This window comes from Salvelinus fontinalis, chromosome 6, assembly GCF_029448725.1.
Source record: "Salvelinus fontinalis isolate EN_2023a chromosome 6, ASM2944872v1, whole genome shotgun sequence".
Lineage (NCBI taxonomy): Eukaryota > Metazoa > Chordata > Actinopteri > Salmoniformes > Salmonidae > Salvelinus > Salvelinus fontinalis.
In genome coordinates this window covers 47,125,476-47,149,273 of record NC_074670.1, presented here as the reverse complement: position 1 = coordinate 47,149,273, position 23,798 = coordinate 47,125,476, and the positions used below count along the sequence as shown (strand labels likewise).

The 23,798-nt window shown below is 45.4% G+C and overlaps 1 protein-coding gene and 1 long non-coding RNA gene across 5 annotated transcripts in view; both read right to left on the bottom strand.

Annotated features, from left to right (window-relative positions):
- Positions 1-653: 653 nt before the first annotated feature.
- On the bottom strand, positions 654-4,616 carry LOC129857944 (uncharacterized). The gene is made up of 7 exons (XR_008759969.1): positions 4,566-4,616; positions 3,910-4,306; positions 3,708-3,822; positions 3,462-3,515; positions 2,970-3,207; positions 2,629-2,679; positions 654-2,231 (listed from the first exon to the last, which is right to left on the bottom strand). It is a non-coding gene; the product is annotated as an uncharacterized LOC129857944 (long non-coding RNA).
- Positions 4,617-5,927: 1,311 nt separating this feature from the next.
- Positions 5,928-23,798, bottom strand: part of LOC129857942 (janus kinase and microtubule-interacting protein 1-like) — a 48,756-nt gene continuing 30,885 nt past the window's right edge. Inside the window, exons 12-29 of one of the 4 annotated variants that reach the window (XM_055926655.1) lie at positions 21,308-21,436; positions 20,528-20,656; positions 20,225-20,308; positions 19,025-19,087; positions 18,784-18,882; positions 17,682-17,783; positions 17,548-17,601; positions 17,332-17,397; positions 17,156-17,224; positions 16,929-17,006; positions 13,957-14,163; positions 12,379-12,444; positions 12,134-12,178; positions 11,396-12,052; positions 9,711-9,843; positions 9,147-9,288; positions 7,986-8,855; positions 5,928-7,708 (exon numbers count right to left, since the gene is read on the bottom strand). In XM_055926655.1, coding sequence (XP_055782630.1) covers positions 12,026-12,052; positions 12,134-12,178; positions 12,379-12,444; positions 13,957-14,163; positions 16,929-17,006; positions 17,156-17,224; positions 17,332-17,397; positions 17,548-17,601; positions 17,682-17,783; positions 18,784-18,882; positions 19,025-19,087; positions 20,225-20,308; positions 20,528-20,656; positions 21,308-21,436 — 1,218 coding nt within the window. In that variant the 3' untranslated portion in view covers positions 5,928-7,708; positions 7,986-8,855; positions 9,147-9,288; positions 9,711-9,843; positions 11,396-12,025. Of the gene's footprint in view, positions 7,709-7,985; positions 8,856-9,146; positions 9,289-9,710; positions 9,844-11,395; positions 12,053-12,133; positions 12,210-12,378; positions 12,445-13,956; positions 14,164-16,928; positions 17,007-17,155; positions 17,225-17,331; positions 17,398-17,547; positions 17,602-17,681; positions 17,784-18,783; positions 18,883-19,024; positions 19,088-20,224; positions 20,309-20,527; positions 20,657-21,307; positions 21,437-23,798 lie in introns of all 4 variants that reach the window. The other 3 variants (XM_055926656.1, XM_055926658.1, XM_055926657.1) reach the window with 3 other exon arrangements.

Genomic DNA, 23,798 nt, shown 5'->3' with positions numbered 1-23,798 from the left:
CACACACAAACTCTCTGTCTAACACACACACACGCATACACACACAAACTCTCTGTCTAACACACACACACACACACAAACTCTCTAACACACACACACGCATACACACACAAACTCTCTGTCTAACACACACACTTTATTTCTGCTGAGCCGAGGGGTTTTACACAGCAGCAGACCACAGCAGGTGATTATTAAGCCACTTTTGCCTCCAATGCTTCTATCCTTTTGTGTGTGTGTGTGTGTGTGTGTGTGTGTGTGTGTGTGTGTGTGTGTGTGTGTGTGTGTGTGTGTGAGTATTACCAAACAAATCTACATTTAGTTGTTTGTACACGCCACACAGTAGGGGTTTTGAGTCCAAACACAATGATCTGCATCCCATGCATCTCAATGCCATCTATCACAATAAACCTGTCAAAAGCAAGGACAAATATAATGTACAGAATTTCTATGAAGTGTAGTATCCCACTGGGCATACACTGTTTGAGTCAACGTTGTTCCCACGTAAATGTCAATGAAATTACATTAAACCAATGTGGAATAGACGTTGAATTGACATCTGTGCCCAGTGGGATGTATTTGTCTATTGAGAGTAACAGGCTGTCAGCGTTGCGATGACTGCCACCTAGTGGTAAAATCAAGGTTGCATATGAGTGTAATCCTCGAAACACAATACATACCATTGTATGTGATGTGTCCTATAAACATTTATTCTCTTTATACAGCCTAAGGAATCATTAGGAAATCAAATTACATCTAAGACAGAATGATATAAAAATATATTTGTGGCAGCATGGCCATTCCCCCAACCATATACATCATTATCAGTTAAAGACAGATATGCAGTAATCATGTGTAACACAGAATGTGTATTTTCTCCATTTCATTTGAGATGCCTTTAGATAATCAGGTCAGAACGTAAGAGTTAACGTCAGTTAGACCTGTAGACAGAGAACGAGGAGATGAAAGTCACACAAAGTACTCTGCATTTGCATACCTCGGGTTATTTAATAATCTCTACAAAATATATCAGTCATAAACTTCTATCCATCTGAATGACACGACTCCATAGATTGAATCGATTCTAGTAGAAGGACATCTCAGACAATTTACTTCATGATTTGATTTTGATCAAAAACATTTTCTGTAAACGTAACGACGAGGAACAGAAATATCAAAGTCTTTGGAATGAAGCTTTTTCCCCATATTTGGCTCAATACCTAAAGATCAAGTAAAATGGCCTTGTGAAAACGACTTTGCCTTATCATAACGTAAAACATTATCACTTGATATCACCGCCATGTTCGAGAGGCTTTCAGACGGATTGTTAGACAGGTTGTCAGACAGACAGGTTGTCACATTATTCAGGCCCACCTTTGTTTTTGACACTTGTCACATACAGAATAATCTCAGAAACCCAAAACTAAAATATTGCGTAATTGTGTCAGATGCTTGATTAAGTTCTGGGGACAGATGTGTTAGAAAAAAATACTAGAACGTGGAGGGGACGCAGGCCGGCTCCTCTCCAGTTGCAATTTACAGGCAAGTCCATGTTCCAAATGTTCCCTCCTCTTCTGAAAATGGAAAGATGCGAAATCGTGATTTGTCCAAAATAATCAGTGACGAAAAATCTGTTCCCCGGAAACTAAATTCCTCGTTAGTCGTCGCATCCCACAGTCTGCTGACAGACGCTAGGATACCAGTTATGCTAAGTGCGTCTGTCCACGAGAGATTAGACACGGGAAAGTGGGGGATTTTGAAGCACCGAGGTGATTTGACACGATCTCAATGAGCAGGATGTAGGTTAAAAGCATCTGTTTATAGAAGCACAATGTCAAACTGGGCCATACACACCCACATTTCAGCTAGTGCTTTAGTGTAGCTTTCCATTTCAAATGACTTTAGGCTGTGAGCACTTATGAATGTTTTTGTCACGGGCAGGCAGCGTTTGATGACGTCATTAATGTTGGCCACTATAATCTCTCTGTAGGGAAGCATCATTTGATTGGCAGTCACAGTGGCTCATCATCTTGTCCTCTCTCTGATTGGCAGTCACAGTGGCCTATCATCTTGTCTTCTCTCTGATTGGCAGTCACAGTGGCCTATCATCTTGTCCTCTCTCTAATTGGCAGTCACAGTGGCCTATCAGCTGTTCCTTCGGGGCTTACATGTCTGTCTGGAACAAGAACTTCCTCTAGGAAGGCAACAGGAGCCAGACCTCGTCTGCCATTCACCTGAAACACACAGTCACTCAGTACGTTATCTACAGTACACCTGCCCTCACTTGAAACACACAGTTGAAGTGTCATTTAGATACATGGGACACAGATCCACTCAAAGTATCTACTGTACACCTAACAGCGTGACAGTATCTCCCTCTCTCAGGGCCAGCTCTACTAGGGTGGAGGTTAAGGCTGTCCCCCAGAGGACTGTAGCTGCACGCCAAACATGCACATACGCGTACACAGAGAGAACACACAGGTCACAAGGAAGCAAACACAAACACACATTAATACACAAGCTTAGAAGAGGCGACTGTTAACATAGAAAATCACAAATGCGTCCCATTTCATTATTTCGTCATGCACATTTCAATGAATCACAGTAACTGAAAAAGGCACACGCCATTACCGTTTGAGCTTCTGAATCTGGTGAGAAAGGTTTCAACTGGACAGTGAAAATCTGCAGTAAAACATTGAAAGATGAAACGGTTGGGTCAGTGTAGGGTTGCTGTACAGAATTACTCCTCCTAGACGTTACAACTTGATTGCCTGTTGCTTGGCCTCACCTTTTCTCCCCACTCGTGTGAGAGGTCACCAGGCTGCGGCCCTGGCCAATCGGGTGCTAACCATGCGCCCTTACCCTTGTGCTTCTAGCCTCTGATTGGCCAGCTAGCCCGACCTATGCTCTCACAAGGGTGGTAAACTGAGTGTACAAAACAATAAGTACACATGCATGTCTTTAGAACTCACTGGTTTGGTGGACCCACTGTGTCGGTGTGTGGGCGGAGTCCTGCAGTCTGGGGAGGCGTGGTCTGTGCAAAGAGCAGTGGACGCTGTGGTGTCATGGGTGTGGTCTATGATGAAAGGGGTGTGGTCTGTCCTAAACTGGGCATGGTTTCCCCCTGTAGATGACATGAATCTTGTCAGTGTAGAGACCAATGGAACCCAGGGTCTGAACGCTGATGTGAACCGGACCGGACAGATCCAGCTTCTCGAAAACACACAGAGAGAGGAGAGATACACACTGTCATCCTCAACCATTCAACTCATAATACGTAGAAACTCCACACAAAGTGATGGTAAGGAAGGAAGAGGAGAAAGAAACAGGAGGAAAGGAGAAACATTTTGTCAAAGTACTTTTTATTTTTATTTATTTAACCTTTATTTAACTAGGCAAGTCAGTTAAGAACACATTCTTATTTACAATGACGGCCTACTCCTGGTTACTGGTTAATATTGTACCTTGGTGCATGCGGAGCTCATTACAGACTTGTGGAATTCCCCATCTACATAGATCTGTGGAGAGAGAAAGAGAGAGAGAGAGAAAAAAAGGGGGAGAGAGAGCGAGGGGGAGAAAGACCAAAAGAGAGAGAGAGAGAGCGAGAGAGCACGAGATGAGCACAGCATACGGAGACATTGGACTGTATAGAACAACACCAAAACCCATTTATTTACATTCTACTGTATCCCAGGTGAGAGGCAGCCTACCCTGTCTCCATACACAAAGGTTCCGTTGCTGCAGCCCAGCTCATCCAGCCAATCATGAGGCTGCTCTGTCCCACCATCCTGATGACCTCAACAGAGCCCACCTCAGCTGGAGGTTCTAAAGGGGCGGGACAAAAAACAATCAGACATCCATGCTTTCCATCAAGTGTACAGTAAACAGTGTATGTTGTCTGGGCTTCTCTACCCGGCTTAGCTCTGGGTTTGTTAGCTTTCGCTTGTTCAGGTTGGCAGTTGGAGAGGAGCTTCTTGACACAATGGTTCTCATCAGGCAGTCATGGCCTCTCAGTGGGGGGCAGAGCAGAGGTGGAGGGGGCAGCTTTAGTGAGGGCTGTAGTTTTAAGGGTAATTGTTGGAGGGGCAGTTTTGGTGGGGGCAGTGTTCAACGAGGTAGTGGCACTTCGTGCTTTAACAGTCCGCACAGGGGCAGTAGTAGTAGTAGTAGTAGTAGAAGGGGTAGCTGTTATGGGGGTATGCTTGGGTCATTTGAGGGCAGCAAGGTTTGGGTTGGGGTAACCTGGAGAGTTTCCCTGACCTGGAGGGGGACTGGAGTAAACCTGGTGTCTGGTCTTGGAAGGGAGATCCTGGGGAGAAAAGGGGAAAAAGGGGGGTGACATGGTTGTACAGTGTCTGTAAAGAGACTACATTGGGACTTTGTGCATAAAAATATGAATGTAAAATCCTGAAACCTTCGCTTGTCATTGAACAGATCATCAGTCAAGTCAAAACCAAATCATGAAAGCTTAGCCTGTCGTTGGACACAACAGCTGTCAGTCAAAACAAATCCAACAATAAATCCTCTATTAGCTCTAAACAACCAACAGACTCTCCATTCACCCTCACCTTCAGAGCAGCTATGTCCAGATCCGTCTGGCTCTTCTTTCTCAGAGGAACATTGTACTGGAGAGAAGAAGACAAACAGCCTTTAGACAAAATACACTGACTGGAAATAACAAACACGTTACCATCAAAAAGATATGCACTCACCACAAATACAGCTCTTTGGAGATTGTAAAAGCTCTCTTCTAATAAAAATGTATTCCTCATGCCTTTGAACAAACGTCACTAACTCTCTAAGCAGGGAGCTGTGGTCTTATCAGAGTAGAATGTCTCTCCTTGGCATTGGTCACTTTTGTATTGGTAAGTCTTGGAATTCAGGGAAGGTATTAAGCTGATCCTAGAGCTGTAAAAAAGGATGACTTCTACCTAAATTGGTAACCTAAAGACACATTTGTACCTATCTTATATGACAGAGGGTTGTTGACCTTAGCTCTGATGTCATAATAGCACACCCTCGGTGAGGTGAGTGTGATGCTCCACACCTCTCTGATGCCCTGCTCTCTCTTCAGGGAAATGTACTCTGAACTCAGCTCCTTCAGAGCAACCCTAACACACACACACACACACTAGATCTCACACTAGATCTCTGTGAATGAACAACCACAAATTCAGCTATACAGTACACACAGAAACACTGAAGCTAAAACTCTCACAACACACACCTTTAAGTTCAGCCTGAAGCAAGTTGAAGTTCTCTTCTATCGGAGTCCAGAGTAAGTTGGCATCAGTCTTCTCTCTCTCCAGACCCGCTAGTCTGCTCTTCACCTCCCTCACCTAACAAAAGACACAGCCAGTGGGTTATCATCACATGACAATATTACTGTGGTTAGAGAGAGGGATACTTTCACTATTCGTACTTCTGCTCTCAGTGTGTGGTTCTCCCTCTTCGTCTCCTCCACCTCCTCTTCACTTCGTTGGCTGCGTGTGCTGCCCTCCTCACAGCCTCTTCTCGCCTGACCTCAGACACACTCAGCTCTGAGCCTGCACACACAGATTCTGTTCTGACCTCTGACCTTTCCTCTGACTGGCCAAGAGGACACAGGAAGTAAACAGCTCACCTCTGATTGGTTCTTCTCCAGTTCGTCTCGTGACCTTCGGTGTTCTGCCCCCAACGACTTGATCTCCTCCATCAGTTCATTCTGCTCCACCTCTGTCACCTCTTCCAAGTGTTCCCTGGATACAGGGATAAGTTAGCCATGCTACTACTACTACTACTGACAGAAACTCATCAGTGCCAACATACATAACATACACAACTCACACAAGTAAAAAGATTCACTCATACCTGTGCAGACTGTCCCAGACGGATGGTCTTGTAGGAGTAGACCGTGGCCAGACTTCTCTGAACGACGTCATCCTCCGTATTTGGCGCAGCGGCCCCTCTCTCTGTAAACACACCGTCTATGTGTGTTGCCATGCCAACGTGGTTCTCAGAGTACTGCTGGTTGTGACTCCGCCCCTGTGACAGCAGCTGATTCCGTAAAGGAGCGACGTCCATCTGCAACTGGTCTCTCTCCGCTGTGAGATGCTCTCTCTGTTCGCACAGAACATCCATTGACTGAACCAACTGCTCTCGCTCTTCTTTAAACTGCTTGACCGGGTCTCGGTCTTCTGTTTGAAGGCAGAGAGATGACAATTTGTCTCTCTCCTGCTCTAGAAGGCTGAGTGTCTGTGTTAGCTAGTCTCTCTGTCCCTTTAAACCACACATTGATTGCATCAACTGGTCTCTCTTCTTCTAGATTGTGGAGTGACTCGTTTAGTTGGTCTCTCATCTTCTTGACTGAAGAGAGACTGCGAGAGCTTGTCTCTCCTCCTGGAAACCAGACATTGACTGAACTAGCTGGTGTCTCTCCTTGTAGAAACCAGACATTGACTGAACTAGCTGGTATCTCTCCTCCTGGAGTCCAGACCTTGACGGAACTAGCTGGTCACTCTCCTCTTTTAAACCACACATTGCCCATACTACCTTGTCTGTCATCTTTCAGACCTTGTAAGCTGTTCTTTCTCTTATTTTAAACCGCAGAGTTCCTGATTGACCCGGTCGCGTTCTTCTTTCAGAACCCACACGGAGCGTGTTAGCTGGTGTTTCCCTGTCTGACACCTGAGTGAGAGGGAAACCTGTTCCCTTTCCTCTTTGAGATCACTGAGAGACCCAATTAGCTCGTCCCTCTCCTCTCTAAGCCTGGACCCTAACTCTGTGGTCAAATGGTCGTCCTTTTGATCCCTAACTGACTCGGTCGTATGGTCAACCTGTAGTTCACCACTATTCACCGACCCTGGCGTGTGATCACCTTGTAGACTGGTCACGAACCCTACCGGGGGTTGACCCTGTTGAGCGAACACTGACCCGACCGTATGCTCACCCTTTTGACCACACTCTGACTCAGTGGTCAAACCATGGTCACCCTGTTGTAGGCCTAGCTGACCGCTCTCAGTCAGTCTCTGCTGCAGCTCCATGATAGTGTTGAGGTCATCCTGTCTTCCTGGTTAGCTCGGTTATAAGACCTCCCTGCTCCTGGTTCTCCTGCCTGGAGCTCTCCCTCTCTAGCTTCCTCTCACTATCCCGGCTCTCTATGTGGGGCAGGAGCTCCTTGATACGCCTGCCCTGTGCCTGGTTCTCCTGGTTCAAGGCTAGAGCTAGGTCATCCTGGGCTAAGGCATACAGGGTTAGGTCATTATCGGCTAAGACTAGGGTAGTATTATTCTGGGTTGGAGTTGTGGTAAGCTTTCTGCTAACCTGGGGAATTAGGTTATGAATTGGCACCCTGTTTTCCTGGGCATTTCCTGGCATGCTTTTCCTTCCTAGCTAGCAGCCCTGCTCCGCCTCAGAAGCTGAAATAAATAATTCTCTCTACTATTATTCTGACATTTCATATTTTTTAAATTAAGTAGTGATCCTAACTGACCTAAGACATTTTTACTAGGATTAGATGTCAGGAATTGTGAAAAACTGAGTTTGAATGTATTTGGCTAAGGTGTATGTAAACTTCCAACTTCAACTGTATGTTGCCGGGGTTCTGGCTACGGTGGCCTGAGAGGTTCAGGAAGTTCGGCTGGGGTAGAGGCAGAGCGGAGGCTTCTGCTGCTCCACGGTGGTGAGCACAGGGAGGTGTGTTTAATGATGACTGGCCCAGGGTCAGCTTCACCTGCATAGATGGTCAAAACTAAACATTAGAGACTCAACACAAAGCAGATCCCAGTCTCAAACACACAAGCCACACTCTTTAGTTCCTCTGTAGTTAATCAGATCAACATTCCACTCTGCAGCTAAAGCCATGATAATCCAACATTATAATCCATTGTACAATTTGCTTGTAATTGTACTCATTCACATTCCTGAGGCCAAACTCTTCAACAATTTAGACTTAAGACCTACTACTGATTAAGACTCACCTCCACATTAGCTTCAAAGTCATCACTCACCGGGTCAGTATTGTTTACGTGGCAGGGGACTGGTTGAGCCAGGGCAGGGGTGTTTGGCAGGCCGGTAGCCAGGCTGGAGTCCCTGGACTGGCACCAGAGCTAGGGCTGGGGGTAGAGACGGAGGTCAGTAGAGCCCGGGCTGTGGTTGATCTGTCTCAGGGTGTGGCTGAGCCTCTTACACAGTCTCTGGTTCTCCTCCTGCAGTTCCTCCACCGTCATGGAGCTCTCATTCAGCTTGAGCCTGTGGACCACCGTCCTCATTTCCTCCATGACAGGAAATGGTCATTTTGCTGTGCTTCCTGCAGCTGTTCCAACAGCCCCCTCTGCTCCTCCAGCCCCTGCTCCTCCTTCTCCAACAGCCCCCTGAGGTCCTCCTGGAGGCCCTCTGTCTGTCCTCACCCCACGCTCCCTCACGCTCTCTCTCTCCTCCTCTCTTTCTTCCTCTATTTCTATTTCATCCGCTCCCTGCTTCTGCTAGAGATGCTGTCCGTAGCGTCTCCACTGTGTATTTTCCTCCTCACCATCCCCATCCTCCTCCTCTCTTTCCTCCCTTGGGTGGGCCAGTCTTTCGGACTCTGTCCTCCGTTGGCACCATGACAGGGTAGTTGACGCTAGCTGCGTTGACAGTGGCTACGTTGGTGGATGAAGATACAGACATCTCCAGAACATGTCTCTCCAGCTGGTGGACTCTGGTCTGCAGGCCCTGCTCCTCGTCTCTGGCCAGGCCGAACTTTAGCTGCAGCTGGCTCTTAAAGTGCTCAAAGTACTGAGACTGGCGACCCATCTCCTCCTCTTTAGCCCGGAGCTGGGCCTGGCAGCACTGTAGCCTCTCCCTCCACACACACGATTCCTATGCTCCTTCTCCTGGTACTGGGAAAGACCGGTCATGATAGAACTATGACACAGTTACTCCTCACATCTGAGTAATGTCATATCTCATATAATGCAACAGAGAGGGAGACTACAGTCACAATAGCACTACACCTGAGAAATGCTAGATTTAAACCACACTCACAAAACACTTACACAATAATTACAATTTATTATAACAGGCTTATACTACAATTTACAGTACAGCTTACAGGACATGTACATTTGAGTACTTCTCACTCTATATGCCTCATTGAAGCTAATGTGAAGCTTAGTACAGTCTCTACTCACCATGAAGCGCACCTCCTCCCTGAGCGCGTGGAGCCGCTCGTCCAGCCTCTGGCGTCGCTGCATGCTGGGACAGTGGAGGACTGAGTGTGCTGTGAGGTCCTCCACCTTCTGTTGCAGGCTCTGCTCTGGCACCTCCAACTCTCTGATCCAGCACAGGATGACGACATGACTCATTAGATCACATGACATTGTCATACCATTACATGATTAAGCATAGCATCGCACGATTAGCATAGCATCGCACGATTAGCATAGGATTACATGATTAGCATAGCATAACATTAGCATTAAACAGAGATGAGACCTACTGTCAAAATGTTTTTGCCAGTCATCTGTCCAAGAGAAAGTAGAAGTGTGCACACATACCTTACTGACGGCAATATTAGAAATAAACCCCACAACCAGTGATACCATGCTAAGAGGCAAGCAACAGTCTTACTGTGTCAGCATTCCGTGTGGTAAGCTGCATGTTAGCACGACAGTGTGCGCAATGTGATATGGTTGTGGCCATATGTTGTAGCTGTGTGATATGTGATCCCCGTCTCTCTGTCACCTGCTCCTCACCTGCTGTGCAGCAAGCTCTCAGACTCAGTAAAGGAGCTGACGTTGTCTCTCAGGCTGTGCTCTAGAAGCTTCACTCTATGGGTCGGGAACCTGGAGGTCTGGGGTGCCAGCTGCACAGAACTGCACAACACAGCTGGAGAAGGAAGTATTTGTGTTGGGTTTGTTTTGTCAAGGTAACTGAAGGTACACAAATACAGTGCTGTGATAATAAACTCAGTAAAAAATGAAAATGTATCTTTTTCAGGACCCTGTCTTTCAAAGATAATTCAAATAACTACAGAGATCTTCATTGTAAAGGGTTTAAACACTGTTTCCCATGCTTGTTCAATGAACCATAAACAATTAATGAACATGCACCTGTGGAACGGTCGTTAAGACACTAACAGCTTACAGGCGGTAGGCAATTAAGGTCACAGTTATGAAAACTTAGGACACTAGAGAGGCCTTTCTATTGACTCTGAAAAACACAAAAAGAAAGATGCCCAGGGTCCCTGCTCATCTGCGTGAACGTGCCTTAGGCATGCTGCAAGGACGCATGAGGACTGCAGATGTGGCCAGAGCAATAAATTGCAATGTCCGTACTGTGAGACGCCTAAGATAGCGCTACAGGGAGACAGGACGGACAGCTGATCGTCCTCGCAGTGGCAGACCACATGTAACAACACCTGCACAGGATCGGTACATCCGAACATCACACCTGCGGGACAGGTACAGGATGGCAACAACACCTGCCTGAGTTACACCAGGAATGCACAATCCCTCCATCAGTGCTCAGACTGTCCACAATAGCTGAGAGAGGCTGGACTGAGGGCTTATAGGCCTGTTATAAGGCAGGTCCTCACCAGACATCACCGGCAACAACCGGTGGGCACAAACCCACCGTCGCTGGACCAGACAGCACTGGCAAAAAGTGCTCTTCACTGATGAGTTGCGGTTTTGTCTCACCAGGGGTGATGGTCGGATTTGCTTTAATCGTTGAAGGAATGAGCGTTACACCGAGGCCTGTACTCTGGAGCGGGAACGATTTGGAGGTGGAGGGTCTGTTATGGTCTGGAGCGGTGTGTCACAGCATCATCGGACTGAACTTGTTGTCATTGCAGGTAATCTCAACACTGTGCGTTACAGGGAAGACATCCTCCTCCCTCATGTGGTACCCTTCCTGCAGGCTCATCCTGACATGACACTCCAGAATGACAATGCCACCAGCCATACTGCTCGTTCTGTGCGTGATTTCCTGCAGGAATGTCAGTGTTCTGCCATGGCCAGTGAAGAGCCCGCATCTCAATCCCATTGAGCACGTCTGGGACCTGTTGGATCAGAGGGTGAGGGCCATTCCCCCCCAGAAATGTCCAGGAACTTGCAGGTGCCTTGGTGGATGAGTGGGGTAACATCTCACAGCAATAACTGGCACATCTGGTGCAGTCCATGAGGAGGAGAGGCAGTAGTTAATGCAGCTGGTGGCCACACCAGATACTGACTGTACCTTTTGATTTTGACACCCGTTTTTTTCAGGGACACATTATTCCATTTCTGTTAGTCACATGTCTGTGGAACTTGTTCAGTTTATGTCTCAGAATCTTGTTATGTTCATACAAATATTTATACATGTTAAGTTTGCTGAAAATAAACGCAGTTGACAGTGAGAGGACGTTTCTATTTTTTGCTGAGTTTATAAAGTCACTTACCTATTGAGGATTCTTTGTTGTGTTTCACAGACCGGTGACACATTCTGTCCCCGTAGTCCTCTGGTGTCCCTCTACTCCGGAGTACAGAGCTTTCACTTCTTGTTCATTGAACTTGGCCATGACAGCCGTTTCGCCAACCGTTTCCATGGAGACCCTCCTGCACTGAGCTTTCTGGGAATGCCCAGGACTTGACTAGTCTGTTAGAAAATCGCCCTGCTTTTTTATAATCAACTCTTTCTCCTCCTTTTCCTCCCACCTCTACGATTGCACTCTTTCGTTGTCTGGCTCTAAATCCACCTGAGGCACTGTCTCCATCTCAGTTTCTCTGTTTCTTTATTGACCTGCTTCAGTGTTCCAGTTACAATGTTTATGCTTTTTAGAACTCACATTAGAGTTTGGCTAAATGTTCCACTTCCAGAAATGGTAGGGGACATTTCCGTTATTAAAAAAAAACTCTGATATATCTCTTTACAAGTCTCTGATGTTTGTTCACTTTTCAAAGTCATGGTTTTGTTTTGCATTCCAGGTAAGTGTCTTCCACAAAAGTGCACGTGTATCAAAAAAGGCCATAAGGTTTGTGAACCATCTAAAAATGGATGAAAAAAAACAAATATGTTGTGTTTCTCTTCCTCACTCTCCACCTGAGCGCCTTAGCACCTGTGAAAACAGACAAATGGCCATCAAAATCATCATGTTATTACACAGTATTATGACGGTTGTGTAGGTGTGTACCATTACCTGTTGTCGGTCCATGTCAGTGTCATTAAGGCCAAAGAATAAAAGCTAGAGAGAAAAACAAAAAGAGGAACAAAAACTAAAAAGAAAAGAAAAGAAGAATTTTAAAGAATGGTCATAAAAGGAGAGAGAAGAAGTGTTACAGTTATCTTGAATAATATATATATTTTTTAAAGTCAGTCTACATGCTCCCATGCCCCACCACATTCATAACTATGAAACGTAGAAACTCTACATGACATATATACCTTTTCTTCTATTTCCTTTACTTGTCTCTTTTGCATCTCAATCATGTCTTCCAACTGCCTTATTCTCTGTAACGGAAACAACACAGAACCTAGAGTTCAGGAGGTCAACGTCATACTTATGACAGGCAGCATACGATAGTTCATATGGGTAATGTGTGGCCTTACGGTCTGTCATTATCTTCACAGTTGAAGTAGAAAATGAAATGGTCATGGTTGCTAAACAGAGTCTGTTTCCACATATTCCCAAAAACCTGTGCTCCTACCATGTTACCATGGTAGCTGTTGCAGAGTCATAAAAATCCCACTGCCTTGACAACGAGCGAGTGGAACTTTGTTCTGCAAGACCAGGATCTGATTTGTTGACTGAAAGAAGATTAGAGGTAAAACCTAGAACCTTTGGTATTGGCTACACTGGCCCTGCTTCCCTCTACAACTTCCCTGTCCTTCAAAAGGGGGATTCTGCAGTTCGAACAATAACAGCGGAGGGATTGTGCTGGAGAAATGTGCCACTCTCAAACTCATGGAAAGAGGTATGGATACAGGGACTAAAAGTCTAAAAACGTTTGTAGCAACTGCAGATTGCCCCTTTAAACACTACAGGCTAATGAGAAAGAACTGGCATTTGAGACGAACACACTCCGTGTGGAATCCAAGAACTTTCACTGGAACCATACCAGTCCCAATCCACTGGTAGGTACTCCTGATCATAGAATTAGGAATAAGAATAGTAATTTAATACGATTACTATTTACGATTACGATTAATACGATGCTCCTGATAGAGTAATGAAACACTGGAAACACACTGATCACATTTGCGTGGCTGACATGAATGCTAAAAGCTGCTTAGGTCATAACCACAACACAGCTGAGTCAGCCAGAGAGGAGGCAGGGCCTGGAAAAGAGCTGTTTTAAGGGTTGTGATTAGTGTGAGATCCTAAAATTGCAACCAGCACGGCTGGTGGAGGAGACCACTGACTGGGAAGAATCGCTCAACTGCAGGTCAGTTACAGAGAATGTTTTTTATAATTAATGTTTTTAGTAAACTGTTATGGCGTTATAGATTAGAAAGACGATGGTTCGTTTCTGAAGCAATGGATTGCATACGGTTAAGATTAGGGCGGCAGGTAGCCTAGTGGTTAGAGCGTTGGGCCAGTAACCGAAAGGTTGCTGGATCGAATCCCCGGGCTGACAAGGAAAAAATCCTTCGTACTGCCCCTGAACAAGGCAGTTAAACCCACTGTTCCCCGGTAGGCCGTCATTGTAAACTGACTTACCTAGTTAAATAAAGTTTACATTTAAAATAATAATAGAAAAGGTTAAGATAAGACGTGTTAAGACTTTTAGGTACGAGGTGAGGCGTAATGAAGACGATTAGAATAAGGATAGGGCTTCTGTGAAATGCTGACGTTTGGAGGGATACACAAAACATAAGCACTCACACACACAAAAGCAGGAGAGATACTGCATCTTTATACAAATACACCAACACTCATACTGACACACCTATACACGTAGAGGGAGGGAGGGATACTGCATCTTTTCTCTGTGGCGGCTGCAGGTTAAGGCCTTTCCTTACCTGCTGGGCCTGCTGTAGGAGCTCCATGCGCTCCTGTAAGATCTGACTGTCATACTGGCGACTCTGCCTGAGTATCTGCCTCCGCAGTTTGTCCACGGCTAGCCCCAGCTCCTCCCTCTGCCTGTCGGACAGAGACTCTGCCACCGCACGCCCCCCGGGCTCCTGCTGCAGAGCGTTATACAGCGTAGCCTCCAGCTCCGCGATCCTCTGTCATACAGCCACACACACACACACACACACAGGCATGCCACTGTGATCATGGCATAGATGGAAAACACTGTTCCACTTTATATCTAGTGTTGCTATAATGATGTGCTGTTCATGGCAATTGCATGGTAACTAAAGTGTAGGTACTAAGTACACTTTGTTACATAGTACTTACAGCTATGTTTTATTACGCCAGTGTAGTTACCATGTAAATACATGCTTCTACTGACACAATATAAAGTGGAACTAAAAACACAAATACACACCAACAAAAACACTGAATAAAATGTATAAATGGAAGTGAATGCTACATACTCTTACTGTTACCTGACTTTAAATGTGTTTAAACTCGTAAGGCTGCCGGCCCCGATGGCATACCTAGCCGCGTCCTCAGAGCATGCGCAGACCAGCTGGCTGATGTGTTTACGGACATATTCAATCACTCCCTATCCCAGTCTGTTGTCCCCACATGCTTCAAGATGGCCACCATTGTTCCTGTTCACAAGAAAGCTCAGGTAACTGAACTAAATGACTATCGACCCGTTGCACTCACTTCTGTCATCATGAAGTGCTTTGAGAGACTAGTCAAGGAGCATATCACCTCCACCCTACCTGTCACCCTAGACCCACTCCAATTTGCTTACCGCCCCAATAGGTCCACTGGCGATGCAATCGCCATCACACTGCCCTATCCCATCTGGACAAGAGGAATACCTATGTAAGAATGCTGTTCATTGACTACAGCTCAGCATTTAATACCATTGTACCGTCCAAACTCGTCATTAAGATCGAGACCCTGGGTCTCGACCCCGCCCTGTGCAACTGGGTCCTGGACTTTCTGACAGCCCCCCCAGGTTGTGAAGGTAGGAAACAACATATCCACCCCACTGATCCTCAACACTGGGGCCCCACAAGGGTGCGTTCTCAGCCCTCTCCTGTACTCCCTTGTTCACCCATGACTGCGTGGCCAAGCACGGTTCCAACTCAATCATCAAGTTTGCAGATGACACTACAGTTTTAGGCTTGATTACCAACAACGACGAGATGGCCTACAGGGAGGAGGTGAGGGCCCTCAGAGTGTGGTGTCAGGAAAATAACCTCTCACTCAATGTCAACAAAACAAAGGAGATGATCGTGGACTTCAGGAAACAGCAGAGGGAGCACCCCCCCACACCATCCACATCGACAGGACAGTAGTGGACAAGGTGGAAAGTTTTAAGTTCCTCGGCATACACATCACGGACAAAATGAAATGGTCCACTCACAGAGACCGCATGGTGAAAAAGGCGCAACAGCGCCTCTTCAACCTCAGGAGGCTGAAGAAATTTGTCTTGTCACCAAAAACACTCACAAACTTTTACAGATGCACAATCGAGAGCATCCTGTCGGGCTGTATCACCACCTGGTACGGCAACTGCACCGCCCTCAACCACAAAGCTCTCCAGAGGGTAGTGAGGTCTGCACAACGCACCGGGGGGGGGGGGCAAACTACCTGCCTTCCAGGACACCTACAGCACCCGATGTCACAGGAAGGCCAAAACGATCATCAAGGACAACAACCACCTGAGCCACGGCCTGTTCACCCTGCTATCATCCAGAGGCCAGGTCAGTACAGGTGCATCAAAGCTGGGACCGAGAGACTGAAAAACAGCTTCTATCTCAAGGCCATCAGACTGTTAAACAGCCATCCCTAACATAGAGTGGCTGCTGCTAACATAGACTCAAATCTCTGGCCACTTCAATAAATGGACGTAATAAAAGGTATCACTAGTCACTTTAAATAACGCCACTTTAATCATGTTTAAATATCCTACATTACTTATCTCATATGTATATACTGCTCTATACCATCTACTGTATCTTGCCTATGCCGCACGGCCATCGCTCATCCATATATTATTAAGTACATATTCTTATTCATCCCTTACATGTGTGTGTATAAGGTCGTTTTTTTTGTTAGATTACTAGATTACTTGTTAGATATTACTGTATTGTCGGAACTAGAAGCACAAGCATTTCGCTACACTCGCATTAACATCTGCTAACCATGTGTATGTGACCAACACATTTTCATTTGATTTATATGGTGGTAGTGAGTCTTGAATCCAGTTAGGGATTTGAAGAACATAAAACATATGGGCTTTTTATGCCTTTACTCTGTACTCAAGCATTCACACATCTATAGCCTACGTTTGTTCCCTCCAAAACACCTTCTCATTGGAATTACACATTTCACTCAGGCATTGTGTCTTAAAGTACTAGGGATATGTCTGAACATCAGCCGTACTTCCCCAGTCAGTAAGGCATGTCTCTTTCAATCCTTTAGTACCCAGTGCAAACAGGGATTCATTGAGGTAAAAGATGCAGTATCCCGACAACACAAACTCAAACAGGGTTTGGTCTCTGGGTCCGTGATGTTTGATGGGTTTACATCAGCTAGAGGGCTGACAGTGTGTCTAGATGAAGGCCTACAACATGCTTGCACTTTATGAACATAAATGTGATCGTGATTAGAACTGGTGCTCGATAATATAATGACCATTGGGTTTTTATAATATTAGAACAATAAATGCCATTCAAAAGCGACTTAGTCATGTGTGGATACATTTTTACGTACGGGTGGTACCAGGAATCGAACCCACTATCCTAACATTAAACGCACCATGTTCTACCAACTGAGCTAGAGAGGACAACCACCCATGTTCCTACAAGCAGGAGGCAGCTGTAGAGTAACCCTCCTGTCCCATCGGGCTGCTGTGTCGTACCATGTAGGCCTGATCCAGGGCCTGCTTCCTGTAGTCCAGCTCCTCCTCCAGGAAGCCCTTCTGCTTACTGAACAGGTCCTGGAACAGCCACAGCACAGAGGATATGACATCCCAGGAGTTGACATCACACGATATGATTTCACATCATGACAACGGTGTCGTGTGCTGTATGTAGAGGTTGTAGAAGAACTGACGCGTGTACAGATACGTTTGTCTTTTTCTCTCACCTTCTCATTCTCCAGGTCGATCATCTTCTGGGTCAGGGCTGCCTCTGTGCTGTCTATCTGCTTTAACCACTATGGAGAGAGAGAGAGAATTAATTCCACAGTAGATAATGGATATGACCAGTAGGTGTCAGTAATGGCAGGCTGAGTGGCGATGAGGAGGAGGAGGAGAGACTGACCTTCTCACACATTGAGAGAACCGTCCCCGCCTGAATGACCACAACCTGCTCCTCGTTACGCAAGTTCTGGAGAGGTGGAGAGGAAGAGGAGAAAAGAAAGGGATAGAGGATGGGGGAAAATAATTAAAGTATTTAAGGTTTTAATTGAGAAGTAAAATTAGCCCGTGTGAGTTTTACTAAGAGCGTTAGGAAGAGTGGAGACTAATGTGAACTCACCCCATTATCTCCCAAGATATCCAGCTTCTTCATGAGATCTGGAATGACCACGTCCTAAAGAGGGTTCACACATCCAGTTCATATAGGGAGAAAGAGGGGAAGAGCGAGACAGAGACACAGAGAGAGAGAGATACCTTGATGCCCTCCTGATGGCAATATATCTGCAGAGCGCTGTTGGTGTTCTCTGGGAAGGTGGACATGTGGAAGCCCATGGCTGGAGACCTGCGTTCCCTCTCCTATTGGACAACACAGACAGTTAACCCCACCCTCATGCACACACAGTCCTCCCCATCCACTTCATGTGCCTTAAAAGTCAATCCCCTAAAGACAATCCAACTAACATTCTGATTGTTTGGTGAGTGAGACTGATAGTGAATGGGTCATGGTTGGGAACTGAACTGAATGATGTAATGATGTACAGTACTTACATGATGAGGATAGCATGCTCAGAATCTGTCCAAATAAGGTGGGTGGAGAAAAATGTTTTTAAAGATGACGCAAACCAAAGCAAATGGGGTTTTAAAACATCTTCAAATGTGTGAGTGTGTAAGTGATTGAAGATCTTTCGGTCCGTTATGGGTCCACCCTTCTTTAGGAGTCTGTGTATTATGAGTTGATCTCATCTTGAAGTGATAGAGTATATCCTATGATGTCATAACGAAAGACACTGATCCTACATCAGTTTTTGTAGGCAGTGTGATTGAAACAAGTGAAACCTGAAAAGGTGGAAAGCTATGCAGTCAATCTTCTGTTGAGAACATTTAAAAAAAAATCCAGGACATGTATGACTAATGGTTTGAAAGTAATGTATACAACTGAAATAAATGTAAGTTTTTTTAATGAAAGTAAATAAAACTTAAGAACTACATGCAGGGAGGGGAGACAAATGAACAAAGATGGGGTGGATGGTGAACTTAAATACATTTTATTCCATACAAATTTATATTCATCTCACTTAAGACCGCATTCTTGTACATCTTTCAATGTAAAAAATACAAGTTTCCAGTTCAGTGGGGATGGTAAGGCAGTCAGAAAGCAAAACGAGGAAATACAGGGTACATACAATGGGTCGAAGCACAGTAGTATGTGTGTGTGTGTGTGTGTGTGTGTGTGTGTGTGTGTGTGTGTGTGTGTGTGTGTTCGTGTGTATTCTGGTCACTGTATGTAGGTCCTGCGTCGGGTGTGCAGGCCGGTGTCGCCCCCTGGGGACAGTTTGATGGTTGTACACTCTCTTACTTCCAGCTCTAGCACCCTGAATTCCAGCAGCTCATTCTGGTCCCTCGCGTCCTGCACCTCTGCCTGCAGCTTCGACTCAGCCTGCTGTAATACACACATCTACAAACACACACACTTTTGTATTTCCCACCACATGACATCATTTATCTATTAAAGTACACTCAAAATGCGCCATATCCTCATGTCCTTTCCTTCCAGATGGCTCACAGGACAGTGTTGAGTGACAGAGGAAGTGTCTTACCTTTTCGTGGAGTTCCTGATTGGCCCTGATGAGGTACTGCTTCTCATCCACCCACTTAGAGTCCTGGAGAAACATAGTCACACACACACACACACACACACACGTCTCAGAAGAAAACAAAAGCATCACAACACAGAATCACAGGGGAGAAAAGAGAGCCATGCCAACCAGAAGGGATACTGAACAAGCATAGGCACCAAAGCCCAAACAGATCCAGCCCTACCTGCTCAGTCCAAACGAGCTGGTTTACAACAGAGACCCACAAGCCCAAAATAAGTGAAATAATGATTTCAAAACAGTAAACATACATGCATTCACAAGACAAACAGAAGAAACTGGTGTAGCATGGCTTTATTGAACCGAAATTAAAACAGAGAGGAAGGCCACCACCGGTATTACAGTGAACAACATGCTGATCAGAGGAACAGGAATATTGAGGCCCCCCTCAGAGGTGCGAGCAGTGCAACAGAACGTGCAACAGGGCCACAGCGACACAAACAGGTAACACGCAGTAAACCAATGTGACGCATGCAACAGGTAACAGAGAACGACAGGAGGTAGCTAGGAGTTCTGACCCCTGTGAAACGCTGCCCAGGCTTAGATCTGTTCAATCGAATGAAATAATTCTGAGCATTCAACAATCAGATAGAACAATTATGTGATCTGCATTCGGTTGTCCATTGGTTTTGACCCCAAATCCAGATACTCTTCACTACATATATTTCCCTCTGTGATTTTACAAATGTGATTGCTTAAAACATGGAAATAATCAAATTGACATATCTTTACAGAGGAACGTAGTAAGATGATTTCCACATAATGTGATTTTTTATTTTTTATTAAGCTTGTGTGTCATAGTCATGTCTGTAAATGGTATAATTTGGTATGATTGGTGGATTTGTTTGGCATGACGTAACATTCAATCAATTTGATCATGAGTAGATAATGCCGATTCGCTCTTTTCCAGTGAAAATAGACTTTATAAAAAGGTCTGGGGAAAAAAACACTGTCAACAATGGTTGGAGCATGCAAATAGGGCAGAGTTGTGACATCAGAGCGTCATCACAGGATTCTGCAGCAGATCCGGTCGGCGTAGCACCAGGCCAAAAGCAAAGCCCCCAGACAGACAAGCAGCAGGGTCAATGAGAGCGGAGCAGCCAGGGACCTCCCAGTCTTCTCCCCGCCCTTTTTCTCTTTTACCTGCCCCCTCTCGGCTAATGCCTTCTCCAGGTCGCCAATCTTTGCCTGGCAGCCTATTAGATCCGCCTGCAACTGCTCACGGTTCTGCGGGAACAGGAACAGAGGCCAGAGTCAAATTAGTTGAATCGAGTTAGTGCTGGGCTGGAACAAAAGCCTCTACATCCTGCAGCCCTTCAAGACCAAAGAACATTCATCTTGTACTCCTCATGTTTTGAGACAGTGATGGTCACATCAGGAGTTTATGGATAGATTTTAGGGGAAGGCGTTCGGGGTTATGAGGAGGTAGGCGTTAAAGCTACTAACCCTGGCTTCTCTCTCAGCGTCGTGCGACCCCCCAGCCTGTTCCTGCAGGAGGGCGTAGGCCCGCTGGAGAGCCTGGTACTCTCTGGTCAGCTGTCTGAACCTCAGTTCTGCCTCTTCACGAGATACACCCTGGAGGAACAGAGACAGGGTCAAACACACACCTGAACACCATTAAATATGCGCAAGCGTTTATTAACTTACAGCTGAAAAATGCATTGAAAATATAGGGAGTGATACTTTATTCAGTGAGAAGGGCCATCGGCGTTTACGCACCAATTTATTTTACCACTACACCACTGCTAAACAGCAAATACACACACACACCCCTTTTCTCACTTATCGCTCTTCCGTGACCTGGAAACCGATGAGTGGTCAAGGAGTGTCAATTCTTTAATAGGCTAACGGAAGACGGTCCTCACCTCCTCAATAGCCTCCTTTTCGTGAGGAAGCACAAGTGTATCCTACCTGAGTTTTGAACTCTGCCAAGGCCCCTTTTAAAATCAGCTATTGTTTTCTTGAATGAGTAAAGCGTGCAAACATTTAAAAACGATGTGCTACTTATCCTTCTCATCTATAAAATGTCTTGCACAACCAGCTACATTTATTCATCACTTATGAAATGTATTTTGGGATTCCACCCTGTAAAAATGATTTGCCTGATGACGCACGATTGGAGAAGGAGAGTTATTTCATTTCAAAAGGATGCCAGAAAGGACGGAGGAGAGAGGATGCAGGAGTTGAGCAAATCCAATTGAGTAAAGGCCACAGACACACACTTACGTCTTCCAGGTCCTCCTCGGGTGTAGCGGGGGTACGGTCTGTGAGGTCAGTGATGTAAGAGGTCAGAGAGGACGTTTCAGAGTCCACAGACTCCTCGTCAAATCCAAAATACGTCTCCACAACATGCCTCTGGGAGAGGAGAGAGAGAGAGAGAGAAGGTGGGGGGGGGGGGCAGCAAGGGGGAGAGAGGATCTGTAACATATTGATTTGCACACTCACAAAATGGTAGGAGAAAATACAAAAACACACCCCCATTATTATACAGAACACTCACATAGTGCCTACTGAAAGTCTACCCATCCCTTAATCAGATGTGGCTGCCTTAAAATGTAATCTAAAAAGGATTACATTTTCCTACAGATCTACTCCATACTTTAAAGTTAGACATTTTATTTTATTAATACAAAATGGAGATGTGTTGATTACATTTCTTCACACTCAAGAGTTAATACTTGGTGGAAGAACCGTTACAGCTGTGAATCATTTAGAATAAGATCCTCCCAACCTTCCACAACTCTGAGGGCAACATACAGTATATCAATTGTTTTTGTCAAAAATGCTCAAGCTCAGGAAATTATGGCTGGGAATCATTGATGGACAGCAATATTCAAAGCTTGCTTCTGACTTTCAAGCAAATTTAAGTCAGGACTGAGACTGGACCACTCAGGAACACTCAACACCTCTTGGAAAGCCATGGCATTGGCATCAACTTTTGTGTAATTGTTCACCTTAAAAATAAAACTCTCTCCCAGGATTAGGTATTCAAATCCAATATAGCACAACACAGAGTGAAACCCTCTGTATTGTCTAGTATTGTGGTGGCTGCATCATGCATGCTTGTCGCCGGCAGGGACTGAGGAACTTATCAGGATAAAAATAAATATGAAAGGAGCAAAGTATGAGGAAAAGCCATTGTAGACTTCTGAAAACCTAACCCTGAGATAGTAAGTTAGTTCCAGCTGTAAATTTACACGCATTTTAATGCCAAAGACACACCAGAATGGCTTTTCAAGAGGTGTTGAGTGTTCCAGAATGGTCCAATCTCAGTCTGGACTTAGATCTGCTGGAAAATCAGAGACAAGGTTTGAATATTGCTGTCTATCAATGATTCCCTACCAAATGTACTGAACTTACGCAATTTTGTCAAAAACAATGGATATACAGTATGTTGCCCTAAGAGTTGTGCAGGGTTGGTAGAATCGTATTTAAAATGATTCACAGATGGCAAAGGTGCTCCACCAATTATTAACTCAGATTTTTTAAAATTACATTTGGAAAAAGTTCTAATAGTTTTTCTTTCACTTTGAAAGTGTGGAGTAGGTTGTGAAGATCGGTAGCATAAAAAAAAACATGCAAGGCTGTGCAAGGGGTGTGTAGACTTTCACTAGCGACTGTAGACAGTCCGTCAACCTCGGAAACAATCACTTCCATATCCCTTACCATCGGATTACGAAACCAAAACTCTCCTCACAATATTCTCTAAAAGAAAAAGGCCAATCTCGTCCTTCCCATTGATCTTAACAACATTCTCTAAAACCACTGTATCTTTCCCATTGTGTCCAGGTCCAATCCACTCAGTCAGCTCAAATGGTTACTATACCACAATAAAGTCCTTACCATCGTGTTTGTAGGTCATCTCCTGACAACCGGAGAAGTAGAGACAGACCATAGCACACAGGCCGATAAAGAAGGAGAAGTAGAGGATGAGCTGGAAGTACTCATACATACTGCTGTTATACTAGAACCCCCCCGACAAATCCAGTATCTTCCAAGGCAATCTACACTGTACGTGCCAGTCCTCGAGCACTGAGCTCTGACACACAACCGTGTCTCAGTCGCGCACTACGCAGACAAAGACGGAGCGAGAGAGGAGCTGTTAACTAGCCTTCACTCCTCCCAAAGAAAATTTAAAAAACCTGGATGATGTTTAAGATAGTCACCAGGCCTGCAAGGCAGCAGTGGAATACTTTTCCATTCCAGTCAAACTCTTTCCATAAGTGTGTTCTGTTCCATTTCCCAGTTTGAGAGTCCTAATTGACGTTTGAGGTTTATAAATCTCAATAACCCTCCCAGTGTGAGAGTGGCGCGTTCCGTTCGCCGGTTTCCGTTTCAGAATGAGAGTCCCAATAGCTAGCTCCAGTTATAGATGCAGCGAGTGTGTTGAATCTTCCATCACCTTCTCTCCTAACGTACATCACTGACTCTGCAGACTCGATTGAGAACCCAGCCCAATTGCGCTAATCGTGCCTCCTCATCAACACCTCATCTACCTATCATTCTGAGCTGAACAACAGGTGTCATCGTTCCCCTATGAGCCCAATTAGAAACACACAGTCACACAGTTGCGCGCACACAAACTACACAAAGACAAATCAAAAACACACATAGTTCCCCATTGAGCCCAATTACACAGAACCAGTGCATCGGCATCATGGGAAGAGACAGTTGCTAAGTGACAACCCCACTGGATCAACAGTGTGTGACCGGAGAC